General features: G+C 57.3%; 1 protein-coding gene across 3 annotated transcripts; it reads left to right on the plus strand.

Annotated features, from left to right (window-relative positions):
• The first annotated feature begins 469 nt into the window (after positions 1–469).
• On the plus strand, positions 470–12,761 carry LOC137167785 (keratin, type II cytoskeletal 8-like). 3 transcript variants are annotated; one of them, XM_067570066.1, is made up of 9 exons: positions 470–552; positions 5,403–5,611; positions 6,045–6,105; positions 7,349–7,444; positions 7,705–7,869; positions 8,402–8,527; positions 8,928–9,148; positions 9,736–9,785; positions 10,912–12,761. In XM_067570066.1, the coding sequence occupies exons 2-9, from the start codon at positions 5,439–5,441 to the stop codon at positions 11,073–11,075; spliced, it is 1,056 nt and encodes a 351-aa protein (XP_067426167.1). In that variant the 5' UTR covers positions 470–552; positions 5,403–5,438; the 3' UTR covers positions 11,076–12,761. The 3 variants fall into 3 exon arrangements, with proteins under 3 accessions (XP_067426167.1, XP_067426169.1, XP_067426168.1); XM_067570068.1 differs by having other exon boundaries at positions 10,867–11,052; XM_067570067.1 differs by lacking the exon at positions 10,912–12,761 and adding an exon at positions 10,480–10,839.
• Positions 12,762–19,452: the final 6,691 nt, after the last annotated feature.

Consider the following 19,452-nt stretch of genomic DNA (forward strand, 5'->3'; position numbering starts at 1 on the left):
GACACCGGGGCTGGGGCCGCAGGTGCGTCCAGGTGGGCAGGGGCGGGGCTATGCTAATGAGGGTTGGGGGGTTGGGGACACAGGTGGGCAGGGGCGGGGCTATGCTAATGGTAGGGGCCGCGCTGAGTCTAGGGACACCGGGGCTGGGGCCGCAGGTGTGCCCAGGTGGGCAGGGGCGGGGCTATGCTAATGACGGCGCCCCGGGGGCGAGGCTAGGCTAATGTCCCCCCGTTATTAGGCGCGGGCGGGGGCTCCCCCCCAGCTCTGTCTCCGGCTCTCTCCGCGATGAGCAGCTACGCGCGCCCCGGGGCGCCGGGCTTCAGCAGCCGCTCGCAGGGCTCCCTGTACCGGCCCGGCTCGGCCTCGGGCTTCCAGCCGGGGCTGCGCAGCTCCCCCAGCCCGAGCCGCCTCGGGCCCGGCGCCCTCTCCACCCCGTTCCTGCTCGCCTCGCTGCCCCGCCTGGAGATCGACCCGGCGCTGCAGCAGCTCCGCGCCGACGAGAAGGAGCAGATCAAGGGGCTGAACGACCAGTTCGTCTCCTTCATCGACAAGGTGAGGCGGGGGGAGCGGCCGCCCCCCACCCCCGGCCACGCGCCCCGGCTCCTGACTCGGGTCCGCCCGCCCCGGTCCTTACAACCCGCCCGGGTGGGGGTCCCAGCCCTGCTCTGCGCGACGGAGTTTTGCCAGCCCCGGGCCCAGCCCTTGTCAACCGGGAGACGCTAAAAGCACCGGCCCGGGGGAAGGCTGAGTCCCTAGATCCCCCCTCCCGCCTCACAGTGCCGTGTAGACGCAGCGTCGATCCGAATCGCAGCCTCTAGCCACGCGTCCCTGCCGTGTCTGTCTCCGGGGTTGTTTCCCAGCTGATGTTTTGGGAAGGACACAAATGTTAAATGTTCAGCGGCGGGTGGAGGAGAAACCAGCAGGGAGAGATGCTGGGGTAAGGTGAGTCCTCGTCAGCCCTTCTCCTCCCCCCCGGCCAGAGCTCACTGCTTGAATTTAAAACATTAGACATTGAATTAGACATGTGCAGGTCCGGGGATTATGGACCCACTCCAAGGGCTCCCAGTCACGTCAGCCGGCCTGGGTCCGGTCCTGCCAGCGCTGGATAATCTGACTAGAAAAAGAATTTAGGAAAATGCTCCGTCCTGCTCAGACCCTGGCAACCCCAGCAGATTAGGAGCTGGCTGCGTGTCCTGCCAGCCACCTGCCACGCCTCAAAGCTTCCAGTCACCAGAAATATTGCCAACCTGTGGTCGCCTGTGGTGGCGGTGTAGCCTCCGTAGCTCTGTTATTCTCTCTCATATTTCTAATGGCAGAATTCCTCATCTGAGCCGCACCTACAAAATTAAAACACTTTCCCAGGTAGGCACGGCCTGAGTCTTCGGTCCGTGGTATGGACCCAAGCATAATTTTTTCGGGCCCAGTACAAACTTGTAACACAGGCCCTCTCCCACACACATACCCATGGGGGTTGCAGCCTGGGCCCCGGTAAAGTGTACTCTTTTTCCCCCCATGTGGGACCCCTGCGTGGTGTAAATCTTAGTTCTTCTTGGCTGTCCACCTGTGCTTTGAGAGACGTGGCATTCAAGGGCCTAATCAGAGCCTCAAAACACAGATTGAAGCTGCTGATTTGAGGACTTCAGTAACCCAGTCACAGGTCAGGGTCTGTCACAGGAGTGGGTGGGGGAGGTTCTGTGACCTGCGTTGCGCAGGAGGTCAGACTAGGTGATCATGATGGTCCCTTCTGACCTCAGAGTCTATGAGTCTATGGATGATGCTATTTACCTGCCTCCGAGCGTGTGAGACGCCGAACTCCCGAAAATCCATTGTACTCCTGGGGTGGAAGGGGCTAGAGAGGTACAAATTATAGCCCAGTCCTGTAGTTGGAACCACGCAGAGGGACACCTGTACCTGTGCTCAGCCCTAGGGGACTCTGTCTGGGGATAACTGTCACCCACATGGATCCATCTGCGGGATCAGGACCACTATGGTTATTTTAGATACAGGTCAGAAAATGGGACGATAGACAAGAATCCTACCTCGAGTTCGACTCACTGCGCTGTATTCAGTGCTGTGTTAACCTGGGACGTAGCTGACTGTTCCAGCAAAACTAAACGTGACGGGGCAGACTCCCAGTTACTCACTCTTGAATATTGCACTTGACCTTTTCCTGGTATATCTGAGCGTCAGCGACGCAAAGACCGCTATCCAAATACTAATTCCAGAGCTCTCGGTTTGTTTCATTCGGATTTCTCTCTGGCTCTTGGATTCCTCTGTTCCTTTTCCCGCCGGCCTGACACACACACTCCGATCTAACTCCCGGACTGGCTTCACAGCCTCTCAGATGACGCCATTGTTTTCTTCAGGATTCGTGAAATGAAGCTATTCAAATGTAATCCACCCACGGGACGTTTGTATTTATTAATAATAGCATGACCGTCATCTGACCACCTGGTAGCTCTGCTGTTCTGACTGATCTGATGCTTTTTTTTTTTTTGCTGCTTCCTGATGGATCAAGCACATGGACGGGTTTTTGAAAGAATCTGTTCTGGTTTTTCACATTAGCAATTCAGCTCCTGTCTAAGGTACAATGCTCTGGCAGCTAGTGAAATAGTGATATTGCACGAGCCCCGAGTGAAAACTGAGCCACTGGGAGGGGCTGTTTTTAGTCTGATTGTCAGGCAGTTTTAAAACTCTTTGGATTTTCTGTTTGCTTATTTAACTCCAATAGCTAGCAAACATGTTAGAGAAAGAAAGTCTTTGTTAAAGATTTACACACGGCTCCGCCCCATGCGAGACATCTCACAGAACTACCAGCAAAACCAGGGAAGAGCAGATTTGACCTTCCTGATATTCCCAAGGTTAAAAACAAGCAGGGAGGGGAGGGGAGGGGGGGGGGGAAATCTCAAAACCAAACAACATTTGTTGGGTTAGGCTTTCTTTATCCGGCATAAAGACATGAAACCGGCACAAGCCTGATTTTTTTTTTTTTAAAGTGTCCTGTGCAGATCACCTGTAAGCTATTGCGTGCCTTAGTGTAGCTAAAAACTTAATAAGGAAGCTGCCACTGAATGCAAAAAGGTGGTTTTGGAACCTGATCGGCCTCGGAATGCCACCACTCCTGTTCCCACACAGCATCAAGAATAAAACTCCCACCGGGCGGGACTGAGCCCCTAGTTCATGTCAGCCACCCCCAAGGGCTCAGTCACAATGACCAGGCTGGCAGGACACCTGCACCGAGCCAGACATGAGAGAAGGCTGTTGGTAACAAAGCCACCAGGAAGTTCTGTGGAGGCTAAAAGCAACCACCCGATCCCTTCCCATGGCAGAGAAGAACAAAAGACTCTTCATTCCTCTTTTATTCTGCAGGTTAAATACAAATAAGAATTTCCACAAGAAGCTTTGTGGCTGTTTAGATAGCAAGCCCTGCTGGTCTGAAACAGAACCTGCTGGGGAGGGGCTGGCCCTGATGACGGGGTACAGAGCCTAAATCACTGGCTCAAATCCAGCCCTCGCCTGAAGGTGCCTGCAGGTCATTGCCCACCGATGGCTGTGGGGTGGCCCGTATGAAATCAGTTGGTGGGGCTCAGTGCAGGTCTCATCCGACGAACATCCACACCCCAGACGCTAGAGTAATGAGCAGCACGGAAACCCTTAGCCGTAGAATAAATAGATTCACAAATCGCTGCAGGAGCCGGAAACCCTATGAGGCCGTTTCCTGCGAGAGCACGTGGAAGGTAGGAATCCCAGCCTGATCCGTGCACTTCATGTTTGCTTAGTGGTTTCCCTCTCCAAATCCTGCATCTTGGCAGGGGGTTGGACTTGATGACGCCCATGGTCCCTTCCGACCCTTTGTTCTGTGGTCATGCCCCCCTCCCGCCCCGGCCTCTCTGTCTGCTGAACTGGCAGGGCCATCCGAGCAGCCGTTCCTTTAGACACAAAGGGCTCCTGCATGCCGCACTTCCATTATTCTGCTGTCCGTGCTGAATCCAACCGGAGGAGCTCAGGTGTCTGTGCCATTCCCTCAGGGTTCAGGTATGTGGGGAGGCTCAGATCCCATGGAACCTACTAACCGCCTCAGTGGCAAAATGCCCTCCCCGCTGCGCTGTGCCCGGGAGGGACCCAGATGCAGAATAGGTTGATTCTTGTCTGTGACCTAGAAGATGGATAAACCAGAGGGCTGCAAGATGGAGCTCTCCTGCCATGCTTTCTTTAACGGAGCTGGGTACCTGGTTGCTTGAGAGCTGCCTTTGTGGGTTATTCCCTCTCCACCTCAGACAGATCACCGTTTTGTTCTGGGTCTGTACAGCACCTAGCACAGTGGTCCCTGACTGGGCTGCCAAGCATTGCAGTAGTGCAAAAAATAATTGCTTCCCGTGCGGTCACCACTGTGGCCCGTGGGTAGGATGCACGGTCCGGCTTGCAAGCATTGGTTATGCTCTCTAAGAGAGGGAGACACTGCACCCCCCTTGTGGTGAAGCTGGGATCTCTCGGTTTGGATCCCTCAGTGCAGCCGTTCTCAACTTGTGGTCCGCAGACCCCTGGGGGGCTGCAGACTCTAAGATTTCCAGAGGGGTCTGCACCACCACCTGACATTTTTTTAGGGGTCCACAACTGAAAAAAGGTTGAAAACCCCTGCCTTGGGCCAAAGGGGGCTGGCGAATCGATGGAGCTGTTTGAAAACCAGAGTTTTCCTTTCGGGGGGGGGGATTTTGACTTTTCGCCGTTACTTTTTGTTCCGGGCCGGAACGAATACTCTGGGCATCCCCCCCAAAAATAACGTGGAAACGTTTCAAATCGGAAACGTCAAACCAGACAACACGGCTGTGTTTTGATCAAAGTCAAACGATTGGAGACACGCAAAGGGGCTGGGCTGCGTTCGAAACGGCGATTCGAAACACATTCGTGTTTGAGTCAAAAACCAGCCTTTTCCCTGCAGGAAACGTTAGTAGTTTTTTTTTTTTTTTTAAATGAAACCACCTTTTCTGATGGGGAAAATTATTTTGGCTGAAAACCTTCAGCCAGCAATACTGCCTGACACCTGTCCTGTGTCTGTAGAGCACCTTTCAAGCTGCCTGCTCTGTGCCTGCAGCCAGCGCGTGGCCGTCCCTCACCACGCGAGGGTGGTGGTTTTCCAGGCGTTCTGCTCTAGGGATGATTTCGGGGCAGGTCTCTGGCCTTCGTTAGATGGGAGGTCAGACCAGATGATCACCATGGTCCCTTCTGGCCTTGGAATCTATGGTGGGGAGGGGAAACGTTGGCCACGGGGGAGTTCTTCTGGATCTACGTGGGCAGGGCAGGGCCAGGATTCACACCTCTCCGGTTCCAGGGAGTGTGGGGATTTTACACCTGATGCTTAGCCCAGCACCATAGGCTCACCCTTTCCTCCCCCCTGCCTCCAGGCCCGTAACCTCGAGCAGCAGAACAAAGTGCTGAAGATGCAGCTGAAGCTGCTGAAGGACAAGGACCAGTACAAGTCCAACTTCGGGCAGATCATGGCCCTCTCCAGCCAGAACCTGAAGCACCAGATTGAGACGCTGAACCAGGACAAAAGCAAGCTGCAGGCGGAGCTGGACCACATGCAGGCGCTGCTGGAGGAGCTGAAGAACAGGTACATGTGTCCAGGAGCAGGTGTCCCCACAGGGGGGCCGGGGCCTTCGGTCTGAAGGGGTGAACTCCAGGAGGGAGGAAGCCATGAACGGTGGGGTGGGAACTGAGCAAAGGAAAGGCCATGTCAGTGAGATCCATTGGCCCCATCACCCAGGATATCGGCGGCCCGGCCCCAGATAAATCCCGGAGGATCCCAGCAGTTTCTCCTCCTAAGTCCACCCTCTCAAAAGGCTTCATGTTCCCGCCCGCCCCAGCCTGGGGAGCTGAGACATGCCCAGGATTCGAACCTGGAGCCCGTCCCTGGTCAGCTGGACCTGGAGTCCGAGCATCCCTCCCCACGCTCCGGTGGGCGGGTCCTGGGCTCGCTACGTGAAGGCCCCAGGGAGGCGGCCGCGCTGCCCGCACGTCCTGGCACGTCCCCTCTCTCTCCCCAGGTACGAGGACGAGATCAACCGCCGGAACCACCTGGAGAACGAATTCGTCGTGACGAAGAAGGTGAGAACCCCCCACCTCTCCCCCGGGGGCTGTCTCTGCCCAGCCGGCCCCTGCGTCACCAGCACGGCCCAGCAGGTCCATGCTCTGCCCACTGGGACCAAGTTCCCATCCCAGACATCGGCACACACGTCAAAGCTGGATCGGTCTCGGGGCTGCTGCCTGGTTAGAGGAGACGTTCAGCCCAGATCCCTTCCACCCGGCTCCGGTGTCTCTTCCCAGTGGAAGAGACCAAAGAAATCTGATGAGGTTCAACCAGGACAAGTGCAGAGTCCTGCACTTAGGACGGAAGAATCCCATGCACAGCTATAGACTGGGGACCGACGGGCTAGGCAGCAGTTCTGCAGAAAAGGACCTGGGGGTGACAGTGGATAAGAAGCTGGATATGAGTCAGCAGTGTGCCCTGGTTGCCAAGAAGGCTAATAGCATATTGGGCTGCATTAGTAGGAGCATTGCCAGCAGATGGAGGGAAGTGATTATTCCCCTCTATTCGGCATTGGTGAGGCTGCATTTGGAGTATTGTGTCCAGTTTTGGGCCCCCCTCTACAAAAAGGATGTGGAGAAGTTGGAGAGAGTACAGCGGAGGGCAACAAAAATGATGAGGGGGCTGGAGCACAAGACTTATGAGGAGAGGCTGAGGGAACTGGGCTTGTTTAGTCTGCAAAAGAGAAGAATGAGGGGGGATTTGATAGCAGCGTTTAACTACCTGAAAGGGGGTTCCAGGGAGGATGGAGCTAGGCTGTTCTCAGGGGTGGCAGATGACAGAACAAGGAGCAATTGTCTCAAGTTGCAGTGGGGGAGGTCTAGGTTGGACATTAGGAAAACGTTTCCCCCTAGCAGGGTGGTGAAGCACTGGAATGGGTTACCTGGGGAGGTGGGGGAATCTCCATCCTTAGAGGTTTTTAAGCTGTGGTTTGACAAAGCCTGGCTGGGATGGTTTAGTTGGGGTTAGTCCTGCTGTGAGCAGGGGGTGGGACTAGGTGACCTCTTGGGATCCCTTCCATCCTTCATCTTCTAGGATTCTAAGATGAAGACACAAAGAGCGTTTGAGGAGGGAAATAAGGGGAGAACCCAGGTATCCTGGCCAACCCCCCCCCCCCCACACACACCCTCTCGCCCCGCTGACCGGACTGGCTGCAGCGCCTGGCTGCCCAGTCCCCGTCCGGCTGGGTTCTGCCCCCAGGGCGCGCTGCGGCACGACGGGCGCTGGAGAGGTGGCCTGACCGTGTCTCTCCCCTGTCGGCAGGATCTTGACGACCTGTATCTGCAGAAGGTGGACATCGAATCGAAGCTGGAGAGTGTCACCGACGAAATCAACTACCTCAAGCAGCTGTTTGATGAGGTGGGGGCTGCGTGGGGGGCCGGCCGCCGCGTCTGTAGCACAGGAAACACCGCGGGCAGCGGGACGGGGGGGGGAGTGGCTGGCACCGGGATCCAGAGACTCGGCCGCGTCTGTTCGCTGGCCGCCCCTGCAGGGGAGCGCTGGGGTGCTGCCGGCTGGGGGAGTCCATGCGAAAAGCGACCAGAGACGAATCCCGGTACTCCTCTGCCTCCATCCTGGCCCCTCCATCCCCCCCCAACTGAATTCCTGCCGCCCCCCAGGAGCTGCGGGAGCTGCAGTCCCAGATCCAAAACACGCAGGTGATGGTGGAGATGGATCACGGCCAGGAGCTGGAGATGAAGCAGATCATAGACGAGGTGAAGGCTCAGTACCAGGCCATGGCGGCCAAGAGCCGGGAGGAGGCTGAGCAGTGGTACAAGCACAAGGTGAGTGTCGTGCCCCCTCCTCCCCCCGCCCACTGACCTGCGTGCACACACGGTCACGCTGCCTCCTGCGCGTGGGCGCGTTCCCCTGCAGGCCGCCTGTCCTCCAGGACCTGCCCGTTCCCCCTGCATCCAGACGCTCGCCTGCACACCCCTCCTTCGCCTGCCCGTCCAGGAGTTTGCCTCCCACCAGCTGATCCAGCCTGTCCCTGCCCTCACGGAGACTCGCACGCGGTCCACGGGCGCCAGGAGCTCGCTGATGTGCGAACCCGGTCCTGGTGCGTGCACGAGCCAACTCTGCGCACGAGCTCCGGGCTTGCACTCCGGCCCGTGGCGTTCTCCAGACACGGCTTCCACAATGACCCCGGGCGAACGAGCACTGAGACCCTCCCCCCCCCCCCTTCCCCCGGCCCTAGGGGTCAATGAGCCCCTCTGCCCTCTCATGCCCTCTGCCAGTGCCGCTCTGGAGCCGGCGAGGGGCTCTGGAAATGAGGCGAGCTCTTGGCAATCCCTCCATCTCCCCCCCACCCTGCAGTTTGAGGACATGGCGACCCAGGCCCGGAAGCACAACGACGAGATGAAAAGCATCAAGGGGGAGATCGCGGAGCTGAACCGCTACGCCCAGAGGCTCAACGGGGACATCGAGGCCCTGAAAAACCAGGTGAGCCTCCCCGTGTGCTGCCCGCCTCCCGGCCGGGGGGGGCTCGGCGCAGGGCGGGGTGGGGACGCGCTCCTTTTCCAGGAGCCCTCCTGCAACGCCGCTGCCAGGGGGCAGCTGGGTTCTCCTTCTCCCTCCCGCTGGGGGGGGGAGAGCAATTATCCCCCCTGCCTTGGTCCCCAAGGCTGCCCTGGGAAGGGCGATGGAGGCTGGTGCAAACGATTCTGGGGGTGCAATGGCAGACGGCGTCTCTGTGCAGTCGCGCCCTCCCTTTGACGCTCTGCTCCGGGCAGCCCAGATACTACCCCCCCTCCCGCTGCCCCTCCACCTCCTCCTCCTGGGCCCCAGTCCCCCCCCCCCCCCCCGTGCCCTGAGGTGCCCTTGTTTCCGACCCCGGCGCTAGCGAGCCAGCCTGGAGAGCGCCATCACGCTGGCGGAGGAGCAGGGCGAGCAGGCTCTGCGGGGCGCCCGGGACGCCATCCGGGAGCTGGAGGAGGCGCTGAAGAGAGCAAAGCAGGACATGGCCCGGAAGGTGCGGGAGTACCAGGAGCTGATGAACATCAAGCTGGCCCTGGACATCGAGATCGCCACCTACAGGAAGCTGCTGGAGGGCGAGGAGGACCGGTGAGCGCTCCCCAGGGGCGCTGCGGGGCAGAGCGGGGAGACCCGGCTTGGACTCCCGGCTTGGGTGCCCAGGGGATCTTGTCGAAGCCCCGTTTTCCCCCCGTTTGGCTGGGGTAGGGAGGGGGCTGCGGGTCGGGATTGAGGGGCACCACTTCGGTGGGTGGGGGGGACCCAGGGCTGGAATCACGGGTTGCCTTGGTGGAAGCGACCCCGGGCGCTGGCAAACTCCTCCCCTGGAAGAAGCTAGTGGGAGGCCACCTGGGCAGGCAGCAGCGAGGGGGGGGGGGGCGGGTGTTTGAAACCCCAGAAGGGGCACGTTCATCCTTACTAAGCCAGGGGCAGCGTGGCCTAGCGGGCTGAGCTCCCCGCTGTGTGGGATCCTGGACAAGCCGCTGGCCTCCCCACCGATGAACGGATAAACGCGCCCCACCCCCAAGAGCGAGCTGCCTGGGTGCCTAGGGACACGTCTCAGCCCTCTGGGCGGCCCGGGCCCATTGAGGCGGGGTGGGTCTCCGCCAGGTCTCCGGTGGGCGGGGGGCCACCCTGTAACGTGGGGCGCCTGCGTCTGCTCTCTCTCTCTTTCCCAGGATGATCGGCCACGGTTCCAACCCGCAAATCAGCGCGCTGGACAAGCTGAGTGAGTCTCTTCCCCCCCACCCACCCCACCCTGCCCTCTGGGCTGGGGGAGTGCGACCCGTTTCCTGGGCCAGCGCTCTCTGCTTCGCAGTGGCCTGCATGGGCCCTGCCCGCCGGGGAGTGGGGTCCCGGGACAGCAGCCCCGTTGCCGTGGGGGGTAGGACGTGGGCAGTGGACGGGGGCCCCAGGCGCTTAGATCATCTGTACTGGCACCGGCTTGCAGGGGGCCAGCGATGAAGATTCCAGCTGGGCCCGGTGTCTTGTGCAATGGGGATCTGGCTGTGACCCCCCACCCCACACCTCTGGCTGGATCATGGGGGGTCCCAGCTCTGCAGCTAGGCTGGGGGGGTCCCCAAAACTTGATCCGAGGGACGAGCCCCGCCCGTAAAAGCCTGGCACGCAGCGAGTGGGGCCCTCGGGTCGCTGCTGCTTCGATCTACGTGGGCAGGGCCTGATGTCCTGGAACAAGCCAGCGCCCATGTGCCCTGGCGCTGGGGATGCCGGAGGGGTTCTGGTGCCCGTTGCTGGAGAGCCAAGACCTGCCGCGGGGAAACGCTGAGCCAGCAGAACAACCCTGGACGCCAGCTGGGCCCCGGCAGCTGAGAGGGGGGATGAGACACACTCGCTGCTACCCCTTGAGCTAGGGACTGGGGGGCCAAGCTTCTCCTAGGTACTGAGGCGCCCAATCTCCCCAGCTGTGAGTGAGGAGAGGCCTGTCACCGGGACCGGCCACGCCAGCGATGCGACGTCCCATGCACGGCCCGATCCACTGAGGCTGCTTCCATTGCCAGGCCTCTGGATTTGTCCCTGAGCCGCAGCGGGTATCTCTGTATGCAAATATATGTAAATCACAGACCTGATGCAAATTAGCCGCTCTCAATCTGCCTCTGGGTGCCCGACTGTCTGAGCCAGGGCAGCGGTGTCCCACAAAGCTCCGCCCATCGATTTATTTTGCATGCATAAATCCTTGCCTCTGATTGGCCAGCCAATCCCAGCTTGCCCGCCTCTCATTTCCTGAATCACTTTGGGAACCAATCAAGAGCCTCTTCCTAAAACCGAACCCTTTCTGATTTCTTGATTAGATTTCTAAACCCAACCCCCACCCCCTTCCTGACTTGCTTACGCAGCCGGACCCCTGCCTCCCAGAGCGGCGCTCCCCTCCCCGGGCAGGGCCGCCACGCCTCCCGGACCCGAGTCAACCTCCTCGTACAAGAGGCCCCTCCTGATCAAGACCATCGAGACCAGGGACGGGAGAGTCCTCTCGGAGTCCAGCCGCTTCTCGGAAGACTAGCCCGAGCACAAACCGGAGGAGACGGATTTAAACCTGGATAATGGCCGTGACGCAAATGGCCGAAGGCCCCATTCTGCCCTGCTTTCCGGTGAAGTCACCGAGGGCAGAATTGGGCCGGGAGATTGTAAACTCCATGGGGCAGGGACCTCTTTCCGCGATGCATGTGCACAGTGTTCTGCAGCACAGTGACGGTGCGAGGGAAACCATCGAGCCAGCGGCAGGATCCATGCTGCCGTGATTCTCTGACTACCACCCCAGCCTCTTTAGCAGGGAGTGAGCTGGCAGAAAAGGGGTTAAATGGGTGCGGGGCTGGCTCGTTAATCCACTTAATATAAGGGAGGTGGGAGTAGCCTCTGGCTGGAGAGGGGTGGTTGGGACAGGCAGGGCTGCTGGGAGAATTTTAGCAAAGCCATGTCCTAGAGAATCTCTTCGCTCCAACTAGCCCCTTTCCTGCTACCCAGATCCTAGGAAGGGCTGGCTTCCTTCTGAGATGTTATCAGCCTGGGGCCAGGGAGGGCCAAGCGGGCAAACTCTGCCAGGGCTGGGCAAGGGCCAGCCACTTATGCTTGGAATTATGCTGGGATAGGCTGCCTCTGCTGGCACCCCTGGGACTATGGGTTGGTTCCCCACTTGGTTTTAGGAATGCATTAAAACCCAGCTCAAGGGATGGACAAAAGCAGCTTGCAGGTGTGGGCAGGGGCGTGGTAGGAGAAGCTGAGTGGAACGGAGTAACTGAGAGGGCCTATTAAATCTGATGCAGCCTTGGCGTGCGTGCATGAGGGCATCTTCTAAGCGAGAGTAATCTCCTAGGAGAGACGGGAGATCTGCTGCGTGGGTTTTAGTGTGTTTCTAGAATGACAGAGCTCACTTCTGTGCCCGCAGGAGACAAATGAGGCGGAGGGGAAGGTGGGCCCAAGGGTGAGGGGGCTAGGCTGGGGTGTGGAAAGTGCAAATTGAATTCCGTGCTCTGTCACTGACTCCCTCCGTGACCTGAGACCATTCGTTCCTTCTCTCTGTGCTGCAGTTCCCCATCTGTGCCCAGGGGCCAATAGCCCGGCCTGCATCACGTCATTACCTGAGATAAACGTCCCTGCCCCAGGCCCTTTACCATCTCCATCAGGCGCACCTGCTGCTTTGCCCAGGGGATTATTCCCTGCTGCTCTTGATTGTCTCCTGGCCTGTTTGTGTAAATCTGACCTACCGCTGCTGGGCTCAGCTCCCTGGAAGGAAGATGGCCGTTAAATAGGCACCTGTATCCATTTGTCTGCTGTAGGGTATCTCTGTCAATGTCCAGCCAGCCCTGGGGTGTGACGCAGACAGAATCCCTGCCTGCTAGCAGCCTCTCGCTGTGCGTCAGCCCAAAAAAGGGGAGACTGGAAAAGCTGAAAAGAGACAGGAATAAAAATGCTCTTTGCTGCGTTTCTGCCGTTATTCATTGCTGAGGAATGTCTGGGTGAAGAGAGCAGAGCGTGGCGATTCCTGCCTTATCCCACTTCCTTAACCAGCACTTCACCCAGTCCTGCACCACGGAAACTCACCCCATGGAACAACCTCCGTGCCAACAGCCAGCAGCTGTGACTGGCCGGGTGGGGGTCCGTTGGACAGCCAGGCCCCTGGCTGGCTGGGGGCATGTTCCTCCAGCTGTGAGCAGCAGGCTCTTCGGGTTGGTGGGACTGGCCCCAGGAAGGAGAGAGAAGGGTACACCCCCACCCCCACTCTGCATCCCGTACAAGAGCCTGGAAGGGTTTTCAACAGCGGGGTGGAGTGCAGAGATGGGGGCCTGCAGGGCGTAACAGAAATCTCAGTGTGGCCCAGGCCTGTGACTTTCGTGCAAACCTTGTGATTTTGCAGCTTTCCTTAAAGTCCCCAGATACTGGAACCTTGTTACTACCCTGAGCATCGCTGCTATCATTTAAAAAATACCTTTTAGCCTTCCTGGTTACAGGGGAAAACTTGAAAAGGTGGTCTCTGAATGCTCTAACACCAAATAACCGCTCTCCCCCCGCCCCCCGGCACCACATTCATTTTTCTTTCAATCTCATGAACACGGGGGCCCATACCGCACACGAGTTGTGGGAAACTAGCCGCCAGGGGCGATCAACCGCCCGTGTGAGGAAGACGAGTGTTGGGTACCAAACTGGGAAAGATCAGGGGGTTGGCGCTTGTTTGGGTTTTGAAATAGGGGGGAGAAGCGGGGCTTGGAAATAATGCCCTAACCCCCTCCCCCTCTCCTCTGTTGGAAGGATTCTCTGCCAACCCCCCCTGTTGGAAGTGCTGTTATTTCGGCCCCCCATAGCAGGACAGCGAGTTCTGACATTAGGGCTGTCTCCTGGCCCCAGCTGATGGATGCCAGAGGCGGGGGCCGCTCTCGTGGTGTTCTCTGGTTCATCCCCATGCGTCATGGGCACGTTGCGGGTCTGCTCTGCTTTAACTGAGCGAGAAGGAAGCCCGAGCCCTGGACAATGAGATGCAAGCCCTGAACTAAGAAGTTAAATACTAAGAGCCAGCTGGAGTTGAAAGGAAGGCGGTAAAGGGTCAGCGAGGGGCTGGGATAGATGGGCCATGTGTGCGGGGCTGGGGGCGGGAGGGCAGATCAGGAGGCGGCTGTGGCTGGGTCCTGGACGATGTCAAAGAGACAGGATTTACTCTGCCACAATCAGCCTCAGGGTTAGGAAGGGATTCGTCCGCCCGCCCCCGGCCGTGTCTGACGGCAGCTTTCCCGCTGCATCCCACCCGTTCCCGTCCCCGGGGCAGGAGGTGAGCCGCACGGCGGGTGCTTTTAAGAAACAAAATAGAAAATTCCTGGCCCTTTAAAGGCAATCTGGTGGCTGTGGAGGCCTAAGACTGATTTGCCCCCGTTTGGGGGAGGTGGGGAGGGGTGAAATGTCAGCAGCGCTAGGGCCAAAAACCAGGAAAAGGGGAATATCCTTCCAGTGCTTCACCCAGTCCCCGCGGCGGTCGGGCAGCAGGAAGGCAAGCCATGTGCCCCCCTGTCTGGTGAGCATCCTCAGCCGTGGCCCCTGCTAGGAGCCAGGGCCAGGAGTGGCCACACAGGGAATCCGCTCCCTGCTGGTTTGCAGCAGGACCCTGCATCTGGGTCTCAGCCCCCAGAGCCTCCCCCCAGCTCTGACTGCTTAGCCATCAGCCTCCACGCCCGCACCTCCCATTAGTCAGAATTCCTGGCGCTGGCTCAGGCCCCAAAACCCTCCCTGCTCTGACTCTTCCCCATCAGCCTCTGCACCCCGTGACCCTCCGTGCTGCGACTCACACCCCGTACTTGTGCTCACAGGGGACCTGAGTTGACCTGGGTTCATCCGTCTCCGCCGCCCCTCAGCTCAGGCCCGAAAGCGGCACGCCAGGGCTGTCTCAAAGCTGCATGCCCCCAGCTGCTCTCAGCCGTAGGACTCGAACCCAGGACCGTTGGCTCCCCTAGCACAGGAAAGCCATACACCCCCTGGCTCGCCCAAGTAGCATGGCTTTTCTATGCCGCGGGCTTCAGCCACAAGCTGGCGACTTTTCTACCTGCCCACTCAGCCAGGTACAGTGCATGCAACTTACGGACCGAGGACCCGGTGCAACGGGCTTCCCGCTTCTAGGGTGGCATTAAACCGGAGCTGAGGGATTTGCTGAGGGCCCCTGTTCTTCTCAACAACAGAGGAGAGCAACAAAAATGACAGACGCTTTAGAAAACCTGACCTAAGAGGAAGGTTACAAAGCAGACTCAGGGGGGGGGGGGGGGATCTGAGACCAGGCTTTTAATAGGTGATGGGCTGTTAGAAAGAGAACCGGGATCAATTGTTTTCCACGGCCACTGACGGTAGGACAAGCAGGAACGGGCTCAATCTGTGGCCAGGGCGAGTTAGGTTAGACATTAGGAAAAGTGTCTCACTCTCAGGGTCGTTAAAGGCTGGAACAGGCTTGCCAGGAAGGTCGTGGGCTCCCCGACACAGGAGGCTTTTAGGAAAAGGTTGGCCAGGCCCTGGCTGGGGATGGGCTCGGTTGGCTTGGTCCTGCCTCTGCGCAGGGGCCTGGACTTGGTGACTTCTAGAGGTCCCTCCAGCCGGACACGTCTGTGATCCCCGGCAAACGTTTGATTTCTGTTTCTGCCCCTCATCCCCCAGGTCTCGCCCTTTGCTACCTGCCCTGTTTTTGTCCTGGAAAACGTGAAAAATTACCCACAAATTGATTCCCCTCCCCCCTGCATTTTTGGTGTTTCATTGAAACATACAGAAAATTTCAGCTGAAACAAAAAAATTCTGAACCCCGTCCCGCTGCCCTGCTCTGGAACCAGCCCTGGATTTTACAACGCACCGTGGGGGCCCAGGTTCTGGTCTCACTCCCTGGCTAGGCAAGGCCTGTAAACGGATTTTATTACCTGCCATAGGTGGCAAATGATATTGTGGTTACAGGTGGCAGTCAGAAGGCCTGGGTACTAGACTGGGTTCAGGCACAGATGCACTGTAGGGCCATGGGCACTCTTTGATGGCCGGACTAAGAGAGGAGGATGCAGACTCCAGCGCAGGGGGGGGGGGCTCGAGGCGTCTGTCGCCCACAGCGAGTGACTCATGCCAGCTGAAAAATTAACCTCCGCTTCGACCGCTGCACCCTTTGCAAGCGAATCCCCCTCAGCCCCCCGCTCCCTCCGCGCAGACGTTTTCCATCGGAAAATGCCCTGCGAAAGGTCGCTCGCGCCCCGTCTGCTTTTCCTCTCCTGTCAGGCCGGTGCCAAGGCTGCTGCAGACTCCGAGGCCCGGTTCCAAGCTGTCCCTGGCAACGGCGCAATGGGAAGATGGCGGTGAACTAGCCAGGCCGGTCCTAGGCCCGTGTCTCGGTGGTTTATGGGCCATGTGGGTTTAGTGGAAGGAGAACAGGACGTGCTGAGCAAACACCTCCTGCTAGCGTGGCACAAGCTTACTCCAGTGCAATCACACCAGTTCAGTTAGCAGCGGTCCAGTTCCCTAGTGTAGACGCAGTCCCAGGCACACCTGGCGGGGGGTGGGGTTCCTGCCCGAACATGCAAGCAACACCTGTCTCAAACCAGAGAGGACAACGCCGTGTCGTGCAGGCAGCAGGCGCAGACAAACCCATAAGGAACAAGCCTGCAGACCCCGTGTGCTGATAAAATCCGCTGGGTATGACGTGCTGAGAATCCGGGAGGTCACAGCCGGGACGTGAAGCCAAGTCGGGGAGAGAGCGAGAGAGCGAGCGCTTTACCGTTAATATTTATACAGCGCAGCCAAAAATACTCAGCTTCCAGCAAAAACATTTAAACAGCTCGTTCGTGGAGCAAGCCAGAATGGATGACAGCGGGTCTCTTCTCCCCAGCATGGGGCCCAACAGTGGGTAGATGTCTGGCCCCAGGCCGGACCAATAGCAACACTGTTTGAACTGCAGCATGTTTTAATTTTCCTCAGCGTTGACACATGCTGGTGGCATCATGTCACGGAAGGGCCCGGAGATCACAGCCCCACGTGTGGGGTGCTGCATATACACACGGTGAGACAGTCCCTTCCCCACAGTGTTTGCAATCTAAACAGACAGTATCACGGGCCTCTTTGCTCCTTCCTGGCACCCCAGTTCCGGCCTGTTAAACTCAGCTGGCCCCCAGCATCATTACTGCCGCCACTGTGTGTTGGGTTTAGTAGCTGCCAAGCATTTTGTGATCCAGGCTGTGTGAGACACTATTAAATAACATGAGCGACTTTGAATCTGGAGTGACTCTGGAGTGACTCCGGATTTCCACCAGTGCACTGAGAGCAGCATCGGGTCCACATTTAATATAAAATGGTCAGGCTAAACAAGACGCAGGTGAGGCTAATCTGACACACACGCCCCCTTCCCCCTGCTGCATGCTGTGTTATCTAAACACACAGCCTCTTTGAACCCCACCTGAGCATCCAGTTTCGCTCCAGCTGTCTCTTCCCCTGGTCAGTTGAGGCTAATCCCTTTTCTAAAGGGCTCGCTCCGAAGAACTCAAACAGGCGTTTTACAGCAGGGAATGTGAACTGCGCCTAACAGCTCAATGCTATGGTGATGGGCAGAGAATCCTAGCAGATGAGGGTTGGAAGGGACCTCAGGAGGTATCTAGTCCTACCCCCTGCTCAAAGCAGGACCAACCCCAACTAAATCATCCCAGACAGGGCTTTGTCAGGCCAGGCCTTAAAAACCTTTAAGGATGGAGATTCCACCACCTCCCTAGGTAACCCATTCCAGTGCTTCACCACCCTCCTAGTGAAAAACCTTTTCCTAATGTCCAACCTAGACCTCCCCCACTGCAACTTGAGACCGTTGCTCCTTGTTCTGTCACCTGCCACCACTGAGAACAGCCTACCTCCATCCTCCCTGGAACCCCCTTTCAGGTAGTTAAAGGCTGCTATCAAATCCCCCCTCATTCTTCTCTTCTGCAGACTAAACAAGCCCAGTTACCTCAGCCTCTCCTCATAAGTCTTGTGCTCCAGCCTCCTAATCATTTTTGTTGCCCTCCGCTGTACTCTCTCCAACGTGTCCACATCCTTCCTGTAGTGGGGGTCCAAAACTGGACACAATACTCCAAATGCAGTCTCACCAATGCCGAATAGAGGGGAATAATCACTTCCCTCCATCTGCTGGCAATGCTCCTACTAATGCAGCCCAATATGCCGTTAGCCTTCTTGGCAACCAGGGCACACTGCTGACTCCTATCCAGCTTCTTGTCCACTGTAACCCGCAGGTTGTTATCCAAATAACAAATATCACAGGATCTTTGTCAGGGGATAAGGCAACAAGTCACATTTATTGTGAATACAGAAATTTGGGCAATAGTATCAATAATGCAAATACCAGGGAAACAGGATCAACACTGTAACAGTATCAATATTGTGCTTTATCTAGTGATTACAAATACAGAGACTCTTGTCCTTGTTGAACCTCATCAGATTTCTTTTTGGCCCAATCCTCCAATTTGTCTAGGTCCTGTATTTGTCTGTATCTTATCCCTGCCCTCCAGCGTCTCTAGCGCTCCCCTGATGCATCAGCATAAGAAGAGAGATCAATCCAGAAGTGGCATTTTATTAGAACAGGTTTTAAATGCTTCAGTTTGGCTTTCACCGTGTGACAGGACCCTGCTAATCGGAGCTCCGCTTTGTAAGATGCAATTCATCCAAAAGGTCGCTCCCGCTGCGGGGGGAAGGAATCCGAAAGCTGCCCAGTCTCCACGAGGTGGTGCTGTGCTCGCCTGAAGAGCAAAGGCCAACGTTCAAATGTGAGAGGTGAAGCCAGCAAAGCCAGCAGAGTTATGCCAGGGTGAGTTCGGACTGGCGTGTGGGAACGCAGCGCTCAGCTCGTCTGTGAGGTACATGTGCAAGGAGGCTGCAGAGCAGAGCTAATCCGCTGGCAGGCTGGCTGAGCATTTGCTACGGAGGTGGGCCCTTCCAGGCGTTTATTATGATGCTCCTAACTGGAGGGGGGCATCATGGTACGAGAGCCACTTTGAAGCAACTCAGCATGTGGTATCCGAGCACCTCGCCCCTAGGTTTTGTCCCCCGGGGGGAATAATTGCCAGCTGATCTCAGAGAGGTGAGTGCCTCAGAAAAGCACGTTAGAAAGAAAGAGAGAACCGGGCGCTTAGACAGCACGGGGGACAACTGAGTGAAACCGAGCCAAAGGGGGAAAAAATGTCGTCTTAATAGCAGGGGGACTGTCCTTATGGCGAGAGGTTGACTAGCCCCCCAAGAGATGTGGTGGAAGCCACGTTGCTTGAGTCAGTTAAAAGTCGACGAGAGAACTCATTGCACATTCACGCCTCCACCCAGGGACGAGCTAGGACCGGCTAAGTCATCCATCCCCATCTATCTCTGTGCCTTTCCAGGGAAGGCTAGAAATCCCAAGCTCTTAGGAGACGGAAGAGGCTCTCGTCATGAGGTGTGGGGTGCCGCCAGCCAGAAACATTAGAAAATCACAAGAAAGGCCCCAAAAAATCACAACATTATCTTAAAAAACATGAGATTTTAAAAGCTAGTCTTTGAGTTCCTTTCTTTGCCTTCTGGCTTTCGAGCCCTCAGGTCACGCAGTCAGGATTTTCTCTGCAGCCATGAGGGCTAGACACTTATTTTTTTACTGAAAGCTGAGCGTCTCACCTAATCACATGACTCCCGGTGCTGGGGCTTTCAAGTAAAGCATCCAGTATTGTAAGATTCTTGCTAAAAAGCACCAGGCGTGGAAATGTGGCATGTGGTTGTCCAAGATCGCACCGTGGGTCTGGGCCTCTTTTACACTGGCAAATTCATTGCAGGAAATCAGTCTGCTCCTGTGTGTTAGTCTGGTTAAGGTGCAGATTGAATTTACAATAATGTGTTTAGTGTTTAGACATTATGAAATGCTTGTAAATTGCTGCCTGCCC

Source organism: Emydura macquarii, unplaced genomic scaffold (assembly GCF_026122565.2).
Source record: "Emydura macquarii macquarii isolate MOO-44397 ecotype Brisbane River unplaced genomic scaffold, CSIRO-AGI_Emac_v2 contig_2988, whole genome shotgun sequence".
NCBI classification, from domain to species: Eukaryota; Metazoa; Chordata; order Testudines; family Chelidae; genus Emydura; species Emydura macquarii.